This window comes from Emiliania huxleyi (assembly GCF_000372725.1).
Source record: "Emiliania huxleyi CCMP1516 unplaced genomic scaffold EMIHUscaffold_79, whole genome shotgun sequence".
In the NCBI taxonomy this organism is placed as follows: Eukaryota; Haptophyta; order Isochrysidales; family Noelaerhabdaceae; genus Emiliania; species Emiliania huxleyi.
This window is the reverse complement of record NW_005196094.1, coordinates 20,237-36,146: the sequence shown is the minus strand read 5'-3', so window position 1 is coordinate 36,146 and position 15,910 is coordinate 20,237. Positions and strand designations below refer to the sequence as shown.

Genomic DNA, 15,910 nt, shown 5'->3' with positions numbered 1-15,910 from the left:
CGCCCGCGGCACGGGCGCCATGCTGGCCGTCCGCGCGGTCCATCGCCGCATCCCCATCCCCGTCTCCGGCAGCGCCGCCTGCGCCCGCGCCGGCCTGCTCTGGGACGGCGCGCCACCGCTCGTCGTCCAGCATGTGCCACCACCGCCGATCCGAGTAGCCGTCGTACTCGACCTCGTGCACGATCCGTCCGTCCCCGTCCTCCTCCCGCGCCATGACGGTCGCAGGGTACCACCGCTCGCTGTCGCAGAATATCTCGAGGCGCGATCCGGTGGGCAGGACAGTGTGGCCGTCGAGCGCCGCCCTGGCATCCTCGCGCTGTCGCTTCCGCCGCTTCGCCTTCGTCTCCTTGCTGCGCAGCAGGGTGTAGTTCGGGCCACCTCCGCCACGCTGTCCAGCACGTGGACGGCGCTCGCCATCTCGACCGCGTCGTCCTCCGGCGGAAGCTCCGCGTCGCCCGCGGCCGCTTCCCGAGCGCGCTCGTCGCGCATCCGCTCGTGGTGGGCCTGCCGACGCGCCACGCCGGCGCCCGTGTGCCTCGCCGCCGCGTCCGGCGACGGCATCAGTGCTGTCCGCCCGAGCGTGACTCGCCACTCCACGACCTCCACGACCTCCACGACCGCCGAAAAGCACGACCGCCGAAAAGTTCGCCCACTCGCTCTGCCCCAAACCTAAATCGTCTCTCTTTGTACATACATATTAAAATAAAGATTAGAACTAAGACTATTTAGGACACACACAGCCGGTCCTCGCAAGCTCTCTCCCTGGTCGCCGGTGGCCAGATTAGCCCCCTTAGAGGCTGTTCAGCTGGCTGTTGAACTGGTGCACGCACCGCAGCAGGCAGCCGCCCCCGGGGAGGCGGGACAGGAAGTCCAGCGGCGGGTTGTCGCGAGGGCGGTCCTCGTCTCCGGGAGCCGAGTGCGCCGGGTGCTGGCCGCTGGCGGACGCGCTGCGCCGAAAGTCGTAGAGCGGGGCGGCGTGGTGGCCAAAGCCGCGGTCGTCGTCGGCGAGGGCGGGCGAGAAGCAGATAGCGGCGAGACCGTCGACCTGCCGTTGCCGCAGCATGAGGAGGTCGCAGAGACGGCCGGGGTCGCACGGCGCCGCCGATGCGCTGCAGGAGAGGGCGCGCATCCACGCGAGCCGGTCCGCCTCCGAGCCGGCGGAAAGGTAGAGCGGCTCCTCCTTCTCCTGCCCGGCGAGCGCAAAGGCGTGGCGGGCGCCGCCCGGAGCGTCTGCAGGGTGGAGCTGCCGCACGCAGCTGCGCCACGCCTGCGCGCAAGCCTTGGGCACGACCGCGAGGCGCGGCTCCGAGTCGGCGTAGAAGAGGGTCGAGCCCGCCAGCGCGAAGAACCGCCGCTGCCACCGGCCGCGCGACGAGAGCTTGAGCAGCCAGCCGGCGATGAGGAGCGCCTGAGCGGAAGAGAGTGTAGAGAGGCACCGTTGCGGCTGAGTTGGATCGCGTCAGGCTCACGTGGGTGCCACTGACCCGGGCCGGGGGGGGGGTGGGGGGGGGGTGGGGGGCAGGCCTGCGTGCCGGGCATCACGAGCTCGTGGGGCTCGACCTCGAAGGTGGCTGCAGGCAAAGGCGCAGCCCGCATACTCTTACCACCAAGTAGTTGCTTGCCGGTGGGCAGGCCAAACTTGCACCTGCTCGTGGACAGCACGCCGTCGGACGAGGCGTTGGAAACAGCATAGCTCGCCCCACCCGCGCCGCTCGTCAGGGAAGAGCTCGAGAGTGGCCGGGGCAGAGAGGCCCTGCCTGAAGTCGACCGATTCGAGGACGCGCCGGAGGATCCGGCGACGGAGAGCGCGGCGAGCGCGGCGTCGCGCTCCTCGCGCACAGACTCCAGCTCCGCGCGAAGGCGTCTCAGCTCGTCCGACTCGCTCACCTGCATTGTGCACGCGAAAGTCGAGCTGTGTCGGCCGCGCCCTTTACTTTCGAGCCGCCATGCAGAGAGAATTTACCGCTGTCCTCTCAGATACTGGGCACGGGACTGGCGCGCACTGGACACAGGTACACGCAAAGAGAATTACTTGTGGGGCACAAAAACGCCCGGCAGCAGACTAACTCGGCACGGGACCGGCCGCGCACTGGACTGGCACTAACACAGGTACACCACGGGAGCCGCGCCTAAGCGACTCCTGCGAGGACGGCGAAGCTCCGTGCACTCGATCGCCCTCGGCCGCAGGCAAGCTCATTCACAATCTGCCTAGAAACGGGCCGTGCAAGAGAATTTTACAACAAAACTCCCTCGCACGACACTGGGCACGGGACTGGCGCGCACTGGCACTAACACAGGAACACCTGCAAAGAGAATTCCCGCGATATCTCCCCTAGCTGGAGCGCGCAGGATACAACGCGAGCGACGTTGCGCCGAGAGGCGAGAAGCGCGAGGGCAAGAGAAGGGCAGGCTCGGCGCCGTGACGCGTCGCACAACGACGGGCCGATGGGAACGATGAGCACATGCAGAGGATGGCGCGGCAAGCCCTGGGGGGTGTGCGTTCGCAGGGAAAGAAAGGGCCGTAAAATAAACACGGGTCCGAGGGTTAGCCCCGCGTACCGGGTTTCCCCTTAAACTGCAGAACGCCCCCTCTACTCTCGGAGTTAGTGCTCAACCGCTCCTTCCACGCCGCTTGCGGCGGTCCTATTCCCAGCACGGCTGGTTTTTCTTCACTTCTGCCGAAGCAAGTACACGGTATGCTCACGCGCTTGGGCGTCGCCGTGCGCCCACGGCTGCCGCGCTCGGCCGCGATCTCGACGGCGGCGGCCGCTGAGGTCGGCGGTGCCATCGACTACGCCTCCTACCTCACTCGCCGCAGTCGGTCCCGCAGGCCTTCTGCGATTCGCGCGCTGCAGCCGCTCGTGGCGATGCCCGGCATGATCTCGCTTGGTGGCGGGATGCCCAACCCGTCCACGTTTCCCTTCGCAAAGCTGACCGCCGAGCTCACGGATGGGACGTCGGTGGAGCTGAGCGGAGCCTCTCTCGAGGCGGCGCTCCAGTACAGCCCGACGCAGGGCCTGCCCGCGCTCGTGGCGCACCTCGAGCGGCTGCAGGACGATGAGCACGGCCGCGCGAGTGAGGACCGACAGCTCTGCGTCACGACGGGGAGCGCCGACGCGCTCTCCAAGGCGTTCGACGCCCTCCTGGTCGAGGGCGACGCGCTCCTCGTCGAGTCGCCCACGTACTCGGGCTCGCTCGCCTACCTGCAGCCGCTCGGCTGCCGGCTCGTCGGCGTGCCGTGCGACGGCGCCGGGCTGCAGCCGGCGGCGCTCGAGGCCGTGCTGGCCGGGTGGGACGAGGCCAGCGAAGGGGCTCGCCGGCCTCGCGTGCTCTACACGATTCCGACCGGGCTCGCGGCCCCTTCTTTTTTGGGCCACGCGGCCAGGGCCCGTTCGTCACGCGTCCGCGCAATTCCGCAGGAGCAACCCGACGGGGGCGTCGCTCGACGCGGAGCGGAAGCGCGACTTGTACGCGGTCGCGCGGCGGTACGGCCTGATCATTCTGGAGGACGACCCGTACTACTGGCGCGCAACTCTGGCGTGGATGGTGCTCTGGAGGCGCAGCGGTGGTGTGCACGGCGTCTGCTTGTGAACAGGCTGCAGTTTGGCGCCGCGCGCACGCCGTCGCTCCTCTCGATGGACGTCGACGGGCGCGTGCTGCGCTTCGACTCGACGTCCAAGCTGCTCGCTTCGGGCGCCCGGGTCGGCTGGGCGACAGGCTATACTATTCACAGCTACACCTATTCACAGCTATACTATTCACAGCCCGTCTCGGCTGGGCGACAGGCCCGGCGCTAACCCTAACCCTAACCCTAACCCTAACCCTAACCCTGACCCGTGTTGGCTGGGCGACAGGCCCGGCGGCGCTGATCGAGCGGCTCGAGCTGCACACGCAGGCGAGCAACCTGCACACGTGCGGCGTGGCGCAGGCGCTCGTCGCAGCGCTCTTCGACGTGTGGGCAGAGCGGCACGGCGGCGACGCGTCCGCCGGCTTCGCCTCGCACATGGACGGCGTGGCCGACTTTTACAAGGAGCGGCGCGACGTCTTCATCGACGCGGCGGAGCGCCACCTGGCCGGGCTCGCAGACTGGTCCGTCCCGACGGCGGGCATGTTCTGCTGGATGCGGCTGCGGGGCGTCGACGACTCGCACGCTCTCATCTCGGCAAAGGCGCGCGACGCCAAGGTGCTGCTGGTGCCGGGGCAGTCCTTCATGCCGTGCGGCTCTGCGTCGCCGTACGTGCGAGCGGCCTACTCGACGGCGTCGCCCGAGCAGATCGACGAGGCGCTCCGGCGGCTCGCGGCGCTGCTCCGCGATGCAGAGGGGGCGAGGAGCGACTAGCCGCCGGCCACACAGCCCACGGCCACGCCGACGCGCACACAGCAGTCAGCACATCTCCACAGACCACACACTCACAGCTCACACCCACCAGACACACTTGTCACTTAGTACCCCGCTCCCCCTGCCGCTCCCGGCGCCCGCGCCCGTCGTGCGCGTTGGGGTGGAGAGAGTTTGATAACGACTAACGAACTGAAGAATTTAATTTGCATTTCTCCGCGGAGAGGTGAAGTGCGCATCCTGAACCGCCCTCTTATATAGGTCTTTACACTTTAGCGCGATAGGGTGGTCCCGATGGAGTAGTATGAGAGATCGTTGTCGAGGTCCAGTGTTTCGAAGAAGTTGGAGGACTCGAGGAACGGGCGCGACGTCGGCAGGGCCGTGCAGACGCCAGGAGCTGCGCCGGCCCCGGTGCTCTTTTTACGAGACGCCACACATCGTCACATGTGACATGATTACACATTCAAACGCATCGTAGCCCCCAGGAGAGGACGCTTAATCTACGCACGACCAGCATAGCTTCCATAGCAGTACACGACCGCTGTGCGTCGCGAGGACCCCTGCACACCATGAGCATGTGCATGCTGCACACGACGAACCCGCACGAGCGACGGCAGTCCGGTCGGGGTCGACAACTACCCTACGCTGGTGCTCTTCCGCCCCGTACGCGCGAACTTGATCGCCTCGGCGTGCACGGCGGCCGCGCGGGACGGCGGGGCTGCCCCCTCGCCAGCCGGCTCTCTCCGCACCGCGTTTCGGATCGCGATCTGCATGTGAGCCAACTCTGCGGCGAGCGCCTCCCGCTCCTCGGGCAGCTCCGCCGCCGCCTGGGCCGCCGCCCTGCCCGCCGCCGACACGCGCTCTCCCTCCGCCCGCCGAGCCGCTGCCGCCGCCTCAAGCGCCGCCTCGACGGCGCGTGCCTGCGCCGCCGCCGCCTGCGCCGCCGCCGCCTCGAGCGCCGCACTCACTGCCGCCGCCTGGCGCTGCGCAGCCGCCTCCTCGGCGGCCGCGAGGGCCGTGCCGAGTGCCGCCCGTGCCTGGGGCGGGGAAGGGAGGCGGGTGAGCAGGGAGGAGCCGCAGGAGAGCCTGAGAGAGGAGGCGTCCGCGAGAGGAACGGCCCGAGAGGAATGCCCGTACGAGGGGCAGCCAGACAGGGGCAGCCAGACAGGGGCAGCCCAAGCGCCTCCTCGGCGGCGCGCAACTCGGCCGCCTCGACCGCTCTCTGCTGCGCGCGGCTCGCAACCTCGAGCGCCGCCACCACCGCCTCGCGCTGCCGCACCGCCGCCGCTCGGTCGGCCGCCGCCGCCGCTTCGGCCGCCTCCGCCTCTGCGGAGCGCATGCGCTCCTCCAGTCGCCACTCTGCCGCGGAGGCGCGCCTCTCCGCCGCCGCGGCTTGCTCCTCCGCCTCCGCCGTACGCGCACGCAGCGCCACGCGCTCGCGGCTCGCCTCTCCAATCGCCCTCCCGTACTCGTCGCTCGCACGCGCCTCCGCCTCGGCCGCCGCCTCGGCCGCCGCCGCTCGCAGCTGCGCCGCGTGGACGGCGCCGAGCCGCGCCTCGGTCTCCACCGCCGCCGCCGCCGCCGCCGCCTCGCCGCGCGCGCGCGCCTCCGCCGCCTCCGCCTCCTTGGCCTCGCAGATGTCGCGCGCACGCAGCACGGCGCACTCGAGCTCGTCTCGCTCCGCCTCGGCAGAGTCGCGCCGCGCCCGCAGCTCGCAGAGCTCGCGCCGCATCTCGGCGGAGCGCGATTCGGCGGCGGCGAGCGCGGCGGCGGCTCCCTCGGCCTCCGCGCGGGAGGCGGAGAGCGCGCCGACGGCGGCGTCTCGCTCCTCCTCTGCGGCGCAGAGCCGGCCGTGGAGCGCGGCCGCATCGCCGTCGGCCTGCGCCCTCCGCTCGTCGAGCGAGGCGGCGCGCTTCGTCGCCGCGCCGAGGGCGGCGCCCGTCTCCTCGGCGCGCTCCTCGAGGGCCTGCAACTCGGCGCGCATCCGCTCGAGCGCCGCGGCGTGCTTCTGGCTCATGGCAGCCATGCTCCGCTCGTGCTCGCGGCGGCAAGCCTCGTGCGCCTCTCGCACCGCGTGCTCGACCGCCATCTGCGCCGCGGCCGCCGCGCGCCCCTCCGCCTCGGCCGCGCCGCGCTCCTCGGCGGCACGCACCACCGCTGCCCTCGCGGAGCCCGGCCGCCGCCCTTCCAGCTTTGCCGCCGCCAGAGACTCGGCCTCCTCGGAGGACGAGCTGCCGGAGCTGCTGCTGCTGTCCACGGTCCGGCGCCGCCCCCGCCCACCGGCGGCAGGGCGGAAACCGTCTCGCGGCGGCGCGGTGCGGCCTCGCATGCTTGTGCTTGTGGCAGTCCGCACGCGGTAGATTGCTGCGGCGCGGCGCGGCGGGCGCTTCGCTTTATTTTCGTTTCATTTGGTTACAGTGGGTTGCGGGCATTAAGAAAACGTACCATTAAGAAACCCTACCAAGCGATTTCCGCAAAAATCTAAGAAACCACGGCGCGCCGCAGGCGCGGCCCCGAGAAAAGGCCAGACACGAGTGTGAACGGGAGGCCCAGCTCACTCAAAATTTCTCTTCGCCTGCGGCGCGCGCACTTGTCACTTTCCAAGTCTGCGGTGTTCTGAGACTGAGTGGATGGAGTGAATGGAGGCGTGTGTGCGTCTTCCCGTCATCCAGACAGAGAGCCGACTCGCTCGGCGGCAGACTCTGGCATCGCCCTCGCGGACCGTAGCTAGCTTACCTCGTACCTAAAAATCCTTCGGGCGCCGGCGCTCTGGCTTGAGTGCCCCGGCCGTGGGAGCTAAGAAACCACGGCGTGGGGTGGATGAGGGCTGTGGAAAGGCTTAGAAACGGCGGCGTGCCGCGCAATCCTGTTTTCTTGATGCCCGCAACCCACTGTACCTCAACAACCAATGGGGTTCCACCCCGTCCGCTCCCTTGTTCTTAAAACAAGAGACTTACACCCGGCCGACACTTCAGGGAAAGAGGGTTGCAAAGAAAGAAAGAAAGATACAGAAACCCAAGGGAGGGATGCAAGCATGCAACCACACAGGGATTTTAAGGAGAGGGGTGTGGTGCGCTAGCCGTCGCCCACCCTTGGGCGTCCGCCTCTTCCTATCTCTCTTCGCAGTCCCTCTCCGATTCTCGCTGCAACCTTCGTGCCACCTCGCGGTCGCCCCCTTCTCGTCGTTCTACGTTCTCTCCCTTGTCGCTTCTTCCTCTGTCGGCGTCGCTCTCCTCTGCCTCGTTCTGCGACGCCGCCGCCGCCTGCCGGTCCCTTGTTCTCGCGGCTTCTTTCGCCTTTCGGCGCAGCTCCGCCCTCCTTGAGCACTTGAGCACTGGATAGGGTCGGTTCCGCATGGTACGGGACCCCTCGATCGTCTCGCCCACCCTCACTGGTGTGTTCATTGGGGGGGGTCATAACAAACATGGTACAGGATCGAGGTGCACGCTGCCGAAGCAGTGTCGTCCCCCCTCTCCCCGACGGCGATGGCGGTGTGACCGATCGAGCTACAAGAGGAGCTTGTTCAGCAGGATCCGGGATAGTCAGATGCACTACCTCACTGGGCCTGAGACCACCGTACGACAGCATCCCGTCACCGTCTCGGATTTATGTGGGGTCGAACCACTCCGGGATGGGCAAGCGCCCATCAATTTTCGTTTCGTATCTCCCCTGCACCTGCAGGAGAAGGCGAGAGAGGGATGAGTGGAGCTGGGCCGGAAGGGGAGAAGAGGAAACCGGCGGGGGCGGGGCAGGGAGGAAGGGAGGGGGGGGGGGGGTAGGGCGCTCGAGGCGGGGGGCGCAAAGGAGGGGGGGGGGGGGCTCAGATGGGCGAAGACTGCAGTCATAGCAACTTGTAGACGTATTACACACACAAAGACTCACAGCAACACGTAGACGTATTATACACACAGAGACCGAAGTCCGCCCAGGCCACCCGGATCACTTCAGACAGCCTCCCCCCGTACCCGCCCGGACTCCCTCTGGCTGCGCGCCGGTTGCTCCCTCCGCCTCGGAGTTCGCCTCTTCACCCCCCTCCCCCCCGCTCCCCCGGAGGAGCCACCCTCCTCCACCCGCCCCTCCCGATCCCCCATCTCCCCAAACACGCCCCCCTCCTCCCCACCCTCCACCCCCACCGCCTCCTCCTCAGTCGGATCCCTCCCCCTCTTCCTCCCCCGCTCCCCCGCGGCGCCCCCTCCTTCCCGCCCCCCGCCGCCCCCACCGCCGCCTCCCCCCTCCCCGTCCCGCGCCCCGAGCCCGGGCGCCTCCTCCCCGCACCCCGCACACAGAACCCCCCCATTCGCGGAGAGCACCCCGTCCTCCTCATGCAGCCCCGGGCTGTCCCGTCCATAAGCGTGCCGGAGGTAGAAGGTCGACAGCACCCCCATGCGGGCCGCCGTCTCCACCGAGTCGGCCCTAGGCCCCCGAGGACCCCTCGGCTTGCCCTTGTCGGAGCGCGGCTTCTTCTTGCTGGTGGCCTCGAGCTGCGCCGCGTCGGCTAGGATCCCCTTCCTCAGCAGATCGCCGTGACAGGACTCAATCCTACCCGCGCATAGGAGCACAAGATCCGTGCCGTCTCGAACCTTCTGTGCCAATTCGCGAAGCGCCGCCGACCGTGTCCTCCAGAGTCGATCGGCCTTGTCGTCCAGGAACGCGTCGGCGGTTTCAAGGACGCGACCCTCGCTGGAGCGCATCTCCCTCGCCGGCGTGGCCCGGTCGACTCCGTGCCGCGTCGCGGCAGCGCGCGCCGAGGCAGCATCTCCCCGGCCCTCCCCCCACATTGCATACGCCGCCCGGAGTGCCTCCGTGGCGCAGGTGCACCCTCCATGGTGCCCCCTGCGATCAAAGCACGTGCGCTCCCTGGCCCTTCCAGTCGTGAAGGGCGTCGCGAGCTCGGGGTGCCTGCCGGCTCTACTGAGATCCACCCGAAGGTGCCCTGCGGGAGTCCGGCCTCCCTGGCCGACGACTCTGACACGCCCGAGGGCGAGGTTCGGGGAGGGGCCGCCCCCTCCAGCCCCGCCGCTTTCCGGACCCCCTGCGCCGCGACTTTGTCCGTCGCCCTCCTTCGTCTCGCCCGCCTCGTCAGGCGCAGGGCCGCTCTCCGCCTCGCCCTCCTCGTCCAGGTCCATACTCGAGAAGCTGCCTTGCGAGTCGGGCTGCTCAGACAGGGTGTCCTGCGAGCTTGCCTCCTCCACCCCGTCCACGACCATGCTCGAGAGGCCCTCCTGCGAGTCAGGCTCCTCGATCAGGAAATCCTGCGAGCTCCGCCCTCCTTGCTGCATGACGCACGCGACGCGCGCGGCGCCAGTCGTTTTGCTCGCCGGGCGGCCCACACGCGACCCACACACACGCCGCCCCGTCTCGCGCTTCCTCGCGTGCTCGGGCCTCAGCGGGCAGCACCTCGTCTAGCCGCGCTGGCAGGCTGGCCTTGCTCTGGATCTGGCGTGCGCGCGCGCTGTCAGTCGATCGGTGCTCCCGAGGATCAGCAACCGGTGGTGAACCACCGGCGTGATACGACCCGCAGCCTACTCCTACTACCGCGCGCGCGCGCGCGCGCGGGCCGCCGCGGGCACGGGCGGGGCGAGCGAGCGCACCATCATTCAATTGGTCGTACGGGGCCTGAGGGATTTTTTATTGCAGGGTGTCGGGACGGCTAAATTCTTTTTTTCGAGGCAAGGCGCCGCGACGAGCACGCTCCCTGACACGACGCCGTTGCCCGTACGTCCGACGCCGCCGCAGCGCTCTATCACAGCCGCCGCTGCCACCGTGCACACTGCCCTTCCATTTCACGCCGCCCTTACCTGCAGGTCAGCCCGCACGACAGCATCATGGGCACTCCCGCGCCGGGCTGCAACGGCACCGTCTTCAACATCCTCAAGGAGGGGAGCGGCGCTGAGGTGGCCAAGGGTGCAACGGTGACAGTGCACGCGACCGGCGTCGTCAAGGAGTCGGGCAAGAAATTCTGGTCCACCAAGGATCCTGGCCAGAACCCGTTCACCTACCGGGCCGGCGTGGGGCAGGCAGCGCCCGCCTACCTCGCGACTTCTCCCGTCGAGCCCACGCTGAGCCTTGGCGCGCGCGTCAGGTGATCAAGGGCTGGGATCAGGGCCTCCTGGGCATGAAGCTGGGCGAGGAGCGCCAAGTGATTATTCCGGGCGCCGAGGGCTACGGCGCGGCTGGCTTCCCTGCGTGGGGAATCCCGCCGAACGGCACGCTCGACTTCACGCTCGAGGTGCTCAAAATCGAGTAGACTGCCCCTAGATACTTCCTCCCGACAGCAATAGTGGCGCGGCAGGGTTCCTCGGCACGCCGCACCGTCTCGAGGTTGCAGTCGGTACTCCCTCTGCAGCCGCATTTAAGCAGCACATGCTTTTTGAACCAAAACGCACGACGCATGTGCGGTTGGCCCCCATCCCCGCGGGGTGCGCGTGTTACTCGTACGCTGCCGCGGCTGTATGTGTCTGAGACCGGTTTTTGCGCCCGCCCCGACCGCGCCGGCCGGGCCCCGCCTCGTGAGCTGGCCTCCGGCCATGCCTCCGGCCGACGCCGTGCGCTGTTGCGCATCCTGAATTGCTTCATGCATCTTGGGATGCTCGAGGCAATCGAGATTAGAATGGAAATCGTATTGGGCAATTTCAGATGCCTGCCTCAGCATCTCAATTGCGGGTTCCCCGCCCCTGTGACGCGGGCGCCCGCGCGGCCCGCGCCGCGAACGACGCGCGCAGCCGCCCGGTGTGCGGCGGGCGCGGTCCTTCTCTCCGTCGATGGAGGCTTCTACTCAGGTGGAACGCGACCGAGAAAAGCCAAAAACAAAACAGGGGCAACAGGCGACTGGCTGCGACCACTGGCCGACGCGCCGACCGCTGGTAGGGTGCGAGACTCTCCAGAGACGGGTCAGAGTGAGACGGGTGACGAACCAGAGGCACCTTGGCTTGGCTTGCATCACATCACGCCACGATGGATTAGAGTGGGTGCTTCGTCCAACCTCGCGCGATGGTCACGCGCAGATAGCCGCGCATGAGCGCGACCGGGGACGAGCCATGACCGCATTGCAGGCAGCAGCACGAGAATCACGCACCACCCATGGCCCAAAGCTGCCGGCGCCTGACGACCTGTGGAGAGGGCCGATCACACGTCCTCGCAGCGCCAGCAGCCCCCCCCTCACGGCGAAGCCGTGCGGCCAAAGTGTTCCATGAAGTGCGCCACGTCTTCGGCGACGTCGGCGGCTTGCGCCTGCGCGGGAGCCGTGCCGGCAGCCGTCTTCTCGGCCTGGGCGTGCACGACCGTGGCTGGCGAGGCGAACGTGACGGCGAGGCCACCAAGGGCGGCCGCCACCGACCCACCCTTGAGGACAGCTTTGACAGCGCGGCTGGGCATGTGGTACCGAAGGAGGACGTCCAACTTTTTGATGATACCTCGCTCAATCTCCCGGTTCGTCATCATCCTGCTGCTCCGGGGTGCTCCCTTGGGGGGGGGGGGGGGGGTGGAAGACAGACGATGCCGCGCGGACCTCTAACTCCAACCTCAGCAGCCCCTCTCCCGAGGACCTCGAGACAGGGCCTCTCACAGGGTACCCACCACCCCCTGGACCACCCTCCCTGCACCCTCGTCCCGTTGATGGTTGAAATGCGAGAGTAGCACCGGCGTCGCGCGCGTAGTGATGGCCAGGGTCTCGAGGCGACAAGGTGGACGCGAGCCGCGGACAGAAACAGGAGCAGAAAAGCGAGAAGCAACCCCACCTGCACGAGCAGGATCTTGAAAGGACGGTCCTAATCCCACCTCGCGGGGCCACTTCTTAACGTCCCGTGCCTGTGAGCTGTGTAGACTCGCTTCTAGTGTAAAGAAAAGAAAACAGACAAGACAAGTCAAACGAGGGACGGGAGGAGGACAGGGTCCCCTCCTGCACGAGCAGGATTTTGGAAGGACGATCAGGCCCCTGTGGAAATTCTTTTTGTACCTGTGTTAGTGCCAGTGCGCGCCAGTCCCGTGCCTAAAAGAAAGAAAGAAAGAAAACGGACAGCCCAAGGGAGGGATGGGAGGACGGCACGCCGCCACCACACAGGGATTTTAAGGAGAGGGGTGTGGTGCGCTAGCCGTCGCCCACCCTAGGGAGTCTGCCTCTTCCTATCTCTCTTCGCAGTCTCTCGCCGCTTCTCGCTGCAACCTTCATGCCACCTCGCGGTCGTCCCACTCTCGTCGTTCTCTCCCTTGTCACTTCCTCCTCTGTCGCGTCGTTCTCTTCTGCCTCGTCCTGCGACGCCGCCGCCTAGTGTAATAAATAAATAAATACAACGGACATCCCAAGCTAGGGCTGGGTCGAGCTCGAGGACAGACACGTCCCCACCTTTGCAGGATTTTGCAAAAGCGAGGGGGGAGGGCGCATCGCCGCGCGGAGAGGGCTGGGCACAGGGCACAGGGGATCTCTCTCGCATAGGATATGCACTCGGCGGCACGAGGGCAAGGCTGGGCGTCCTATGTTTGAGAGAGATTTTTAGTTTGTTATGTTTGTGCTCCCCCCCGGACCCCTCGCTCTCGGGCACTAACCATCTGACCACTCATCGACGGGGCTTGGCGAGCGGCCGCGCTGCGGGGCAGGGCTGGTGAGGATGGGCTCTGGCCACTCGCCCGTGCGGTTGTAACCGCGCATCAGCCGAACGGAGGCCTCGACCGCCCCTCGCGGCAAGCTCTCGAGCCGCCTAGTGTCGTGCGGGCGTTCGGGGTTGCAAAATTCTTTTGCAAGTGCGCTGTGGTGCCCGGATTCGGTACTTCAGCTTGGTATAGTATCATTGTATCCCAGATCATACCCCAGGGCTATACCCTGATACCCTCTTGAGAGGACCCGCATTGGGCCCCTAGAGGATACGCTGATACCCTGGTGGGTACCCTTCACACCGGACACGACCCCCCTCTTCACACCTCTTCGCGCGCTGCCTGCGCGCGCGCCAAGACAGACAACGCGCTCGAGTGAGCGTCGCACAGGAGGGAGGCGAGCGCACCACTAAGCAATGCGCTGGGCGAGGAGGGCGCTAATGGCGCGCGAATACGGCGGAAGCGCAAAGAGTTTGAATGATACCGGGGCGGACCATGCGGGAGGGCTCGGTCCTCGGTGCGAGGTGTGAATTATCGCTTCGCTGCGCGGCCGCCGATGATACCTTGATACCCAGCCGAGATAGTCCCCACAGAGGCCTAGAGCATACCTTGATACCCCCTCGAGAAGGATGCAATGATACTATACCAACCTGAAGTACCGAATCCCGCTGCTCATATGTGTTGTACTAGAGTTAGGCCCTTGAAGGGCCCCGCCCCCAATGGGGGCGGGGTTGAATGGCTAGCGTGGCGTTGACATGAGCACGAAGTTGCTAATGTGGGTAGACGAACAAAAAGTAGGGTTGAATTCGTCCACGTAAGGCTTGGGGAGTGCTTGGGGTGGCCTCAGGCATCCCCAATGGAGTCGCAGCGGTGCCCCAAAAGCAGCTTTTAGCGATTGTCGAACCTCGAAGCCTGTTCGTTTGAAGAAAGGCACACGGTCCTATCGGGCCACCGGTGTCACGTGGTGTCGGGTCACCAGTACTAAACAAAAATTCGACACTTTGAGGGGTGAGAGCATGCAGTATTGTGGCATATCATGTCACATAAGGTCAAGCTTGACCGCAGAAGCATCAAGAAGCGGATACTCCAGCTCGACTGTGCCGGCAACGCCGGCCGGCTGCCAGCAGCCGTCGCGGCCCGTGGCGTGCACCAGAGAGGGAGAGAGGTCGAGTCCGCGTGGCTCAGGCCGGCCAGAAGGTGTGTGGCGACGGCACCGTGGCAGGAGTGCGGAGAAGAGCTCGCCGAACGCGAGCAGCGGAAGGCCGAAGTGTGCCAGCGCAAGAGCCTCGCGAACGGGTGCAGAAGGAGCTCGCCGTGACACGATGCCGGGCGGTGGTGGTGCTCTGGCGGCTGTGCACAGTGGGAAACGTCAGGCTGCAACAGGGCAGCACGATGGTCGTGCCCCGCTGCAGCCTGGCCTGACATGCACAGGGCGAACAGAGACGGGACTATCGCCTAGCGCTCGTCTGGGCAAACTTTGACCGCCGCCCGGCTCGCAACGAGCACGACAAAATGATGACCGTGTCGAAGTTGAGGCTGGTCGAGAGGAAGAGGCTGCCGTGCGAGCCGGCAACTGGCTGGCTCGGCGTGGACAGCCGGCGGCGACTTTTTGCCGAAGAGCGTGCCTGCCGAAGAGCGAGTCTGACTCAAAGTGCACGGAGTGGGCGCCGCCGACCGTCGGGAGGAGTCCGATGGGTGCCAGGACGATCCAGAGAGCGATGAAGGCGCAGATTGCGCCGCCGAAAGTGGCGGTAGAGGCCAGGCCGTGCGCGTGGGCCGGTCGGGCCACTTCCCGGGGCGAGCGATCGAGGGCCGCGGGGCTTGCCCCGTCGGCCGAGCGGTGCGAACGGCCGGTCGCCCGCTTCGGGTTGGACCCGCCGGGCGGTCCGGCGGCGGATTGCATGGCCGGGCGGGCCTCCGGGAGGCAGGCGGGGCCGTGACAGGGGCAGGGCAGAAAATCCCATTCGGAGAGCGTGTGGTCCGACCCCTCTGCTACTTTCAATGATAGGGATGCTCCTCGCCACCTTCACGTTGACGGCCGCGCCACGGCTTGCCGCCGCCGGCGCCCTTACGCGCGCCGCTGTTCGCCTGAGCGGTGGCTCGGCCGCGCAGCTCCGGCTCTGGACGTCCGGGTCTTGACCCTATGCGCACCGCACAGCGATCGCGCTCGAGGAGCGGGGTCTGCCGTACGAGCGGTGCGCGGTCAACCTGGCGGAGAAGCCCGCCAACTTCACGCAAGTCTACTCAAAAGCCGTCGCTTTCTCGCCCCACCCGACGCTCTCCAGAGCTAAGGTGCCTATCCTCGAGGAGCTCGGCGGAGGGGTTCCGCCTCTTGTGGAGAGCCTCGTCATCTGTGAGTACCTCGAGGACCGCTGGCCCGCCTCGGAGGCGCGCTCGGCGCAGCGGCGTGCGGCATGCCGATTGTTCGTCGACCGGTACTCGGCCGCCATGCCCTACATGCCGCTTCTGCGCGCTGAGGAAGGCAGCGAGGCGGAGGCCGAGGCGCGGCGCGCGCTCGAGGAGGGCATGCGGGCGGTCGACGCCTTTCTCTGCGAGTACGCAGACGGCGACGGGCCCTTCTTTTTCGGCGAGAGCTTCTCGCTGGCCGAGGAGGCGTGCGCTCCGTTCGCGCTGCGCCTGATGCGCGTGCTGCCGGCATTGCGGCCGCAGCACGATCCCGCTTCGATGCTCGAGGCCCTGGGCCTGGCTCGGCTGGCGACGTGGCTCGATGCGGTGGTGCAGCGGCCGAGCGTGACGTCGACGGCGCCACCGGCGAGCGACATGGTTGCCGCCTCCAAGCTCCTGCTCGAGCGGATGAAGGGCGCGGCAAAGTAAGGCCCGGGAGGCGCTGGCGGGAGGTTCGTCCGCTCGTCCTCGGCCGCGCCGGTGGGCCGGCGGCCTGACATGAGGGCGTCTTGGACAAAGCAAAACCGCTCTGACGACGCCGGAAAATGAAAGGCCGTGCCGGCAGCCCTGGCAGTTGGAGCA

General features: G+C 67.3%; 5 protein-coding genes across 5 annotated transcripts; 3 read left to right on the top strand and 2 right to left on the bottom strand.

The window, feature by feature from the left end:
- Positions 1 to 666: 666 nt before the first annotated feature.
- EMIHUDRAFT_438525 (hypothetical protein) lies at positions 667 to 1,926 on the bottom strand. The gene is made up of 2 exons (XM_005759808.1): positions 1,525 to 1,926; positions 667 to 1,408 (listed from the first exon to the last, which is right to left on the bottom strand). The coding sequence occupies exons 1-2, from the start codon at positions 1,891 to 1,893 to the stop codon at positions 791 to 793; spliced, it is 987 nt and encodes a 328-aa protein (XP_005759865.1). The 5' UTR covers positions 1,894 to 1,926; the 3' UTR covers positions 667 to 790.
- A 770-nt stretch (positions 1,927 to 2,696) lies between these two features.
- EMIHUDRAFT_68512 (putative aminotransferase) lies at positions 2,697 to 4,339 on the top strand (the record flags this gene model as incomplete). The annotated part of the gene is made up of 4 exons (XM_005759807.1): positions 2,697 to 3,394; positions 3,423 to 3,570; positions 3,603 to 3,767; positions 3,896 to 4,339. The coding sequence occupies 4 exons, from the start codon at positions 2,697 to 2,699 to the stop codon at positions 4,337 to 4,339; spliced, it is 1,455 nt and encodes a 484-aa protein (XP_005759864.1).
- Positions 4,340 to 4,971: 632 nt separating this feature from the next.
- EMIHUDRAFT_106485 (hypothetical protein) lies at positions 4,972 to 6,665 on the bottom strand (the record flags this gene model as incomplete). Its single annotated transcript, XM_005759806.1, has 2 exons — positions 4,972 to 5,373; positions 5,580 to 6,665. 2 exons carry the CDS (start codon positions 6,663 to 6,665, stop codon positions 4,972 to 4,974), a joined length of 1,488 nt encoding a protein of 495 aa, XP_005759863.1.
- Positions 6,666 to 10,161: 3,496 nt separating this feature from the next.
- On the top strand, positions 10,162 to 10,583 carry EMIHUDRAFT_218347 (hypothetical protein; the record flags this gene model as incomplete). The annotated part of the gene is made up of 2 exons (XM_005759805.1): positions 10,162 to 10,344; positions 10,419 to 10,583. The coding sequence occupies 2 exons, from the start codon at positions 10,162 to 10,164 to the stop codon at positions 10,581 to 10,583; spliced, it is 348 nt and encodes a 115-aa protein (XP_005759862.1).
- Positions 10,584 to 14,923: 4,340 nt separating this feature from the next.
- On the top strand, positions 14,924 to 15,757 carry EMIHUDRAFT_218345 (hypothetical protein; the record flags this gene model as incomplete). Its single annotated transcript, XM_005759804.1, has 2 exons — positions 14,924 to 15,017; positions 15,081 to 15,757. The coding sequence occupies 2 exons, from the start codon at positions 14,924 to 14,926 to the stop codon at positions 15,755 to 15,757; spliced, it is 771 nt and encodes a 256-aa protein (XP_005759861.1).
- Positions 15,758 to 15,910: the final 153 nt, after the last annotated feature.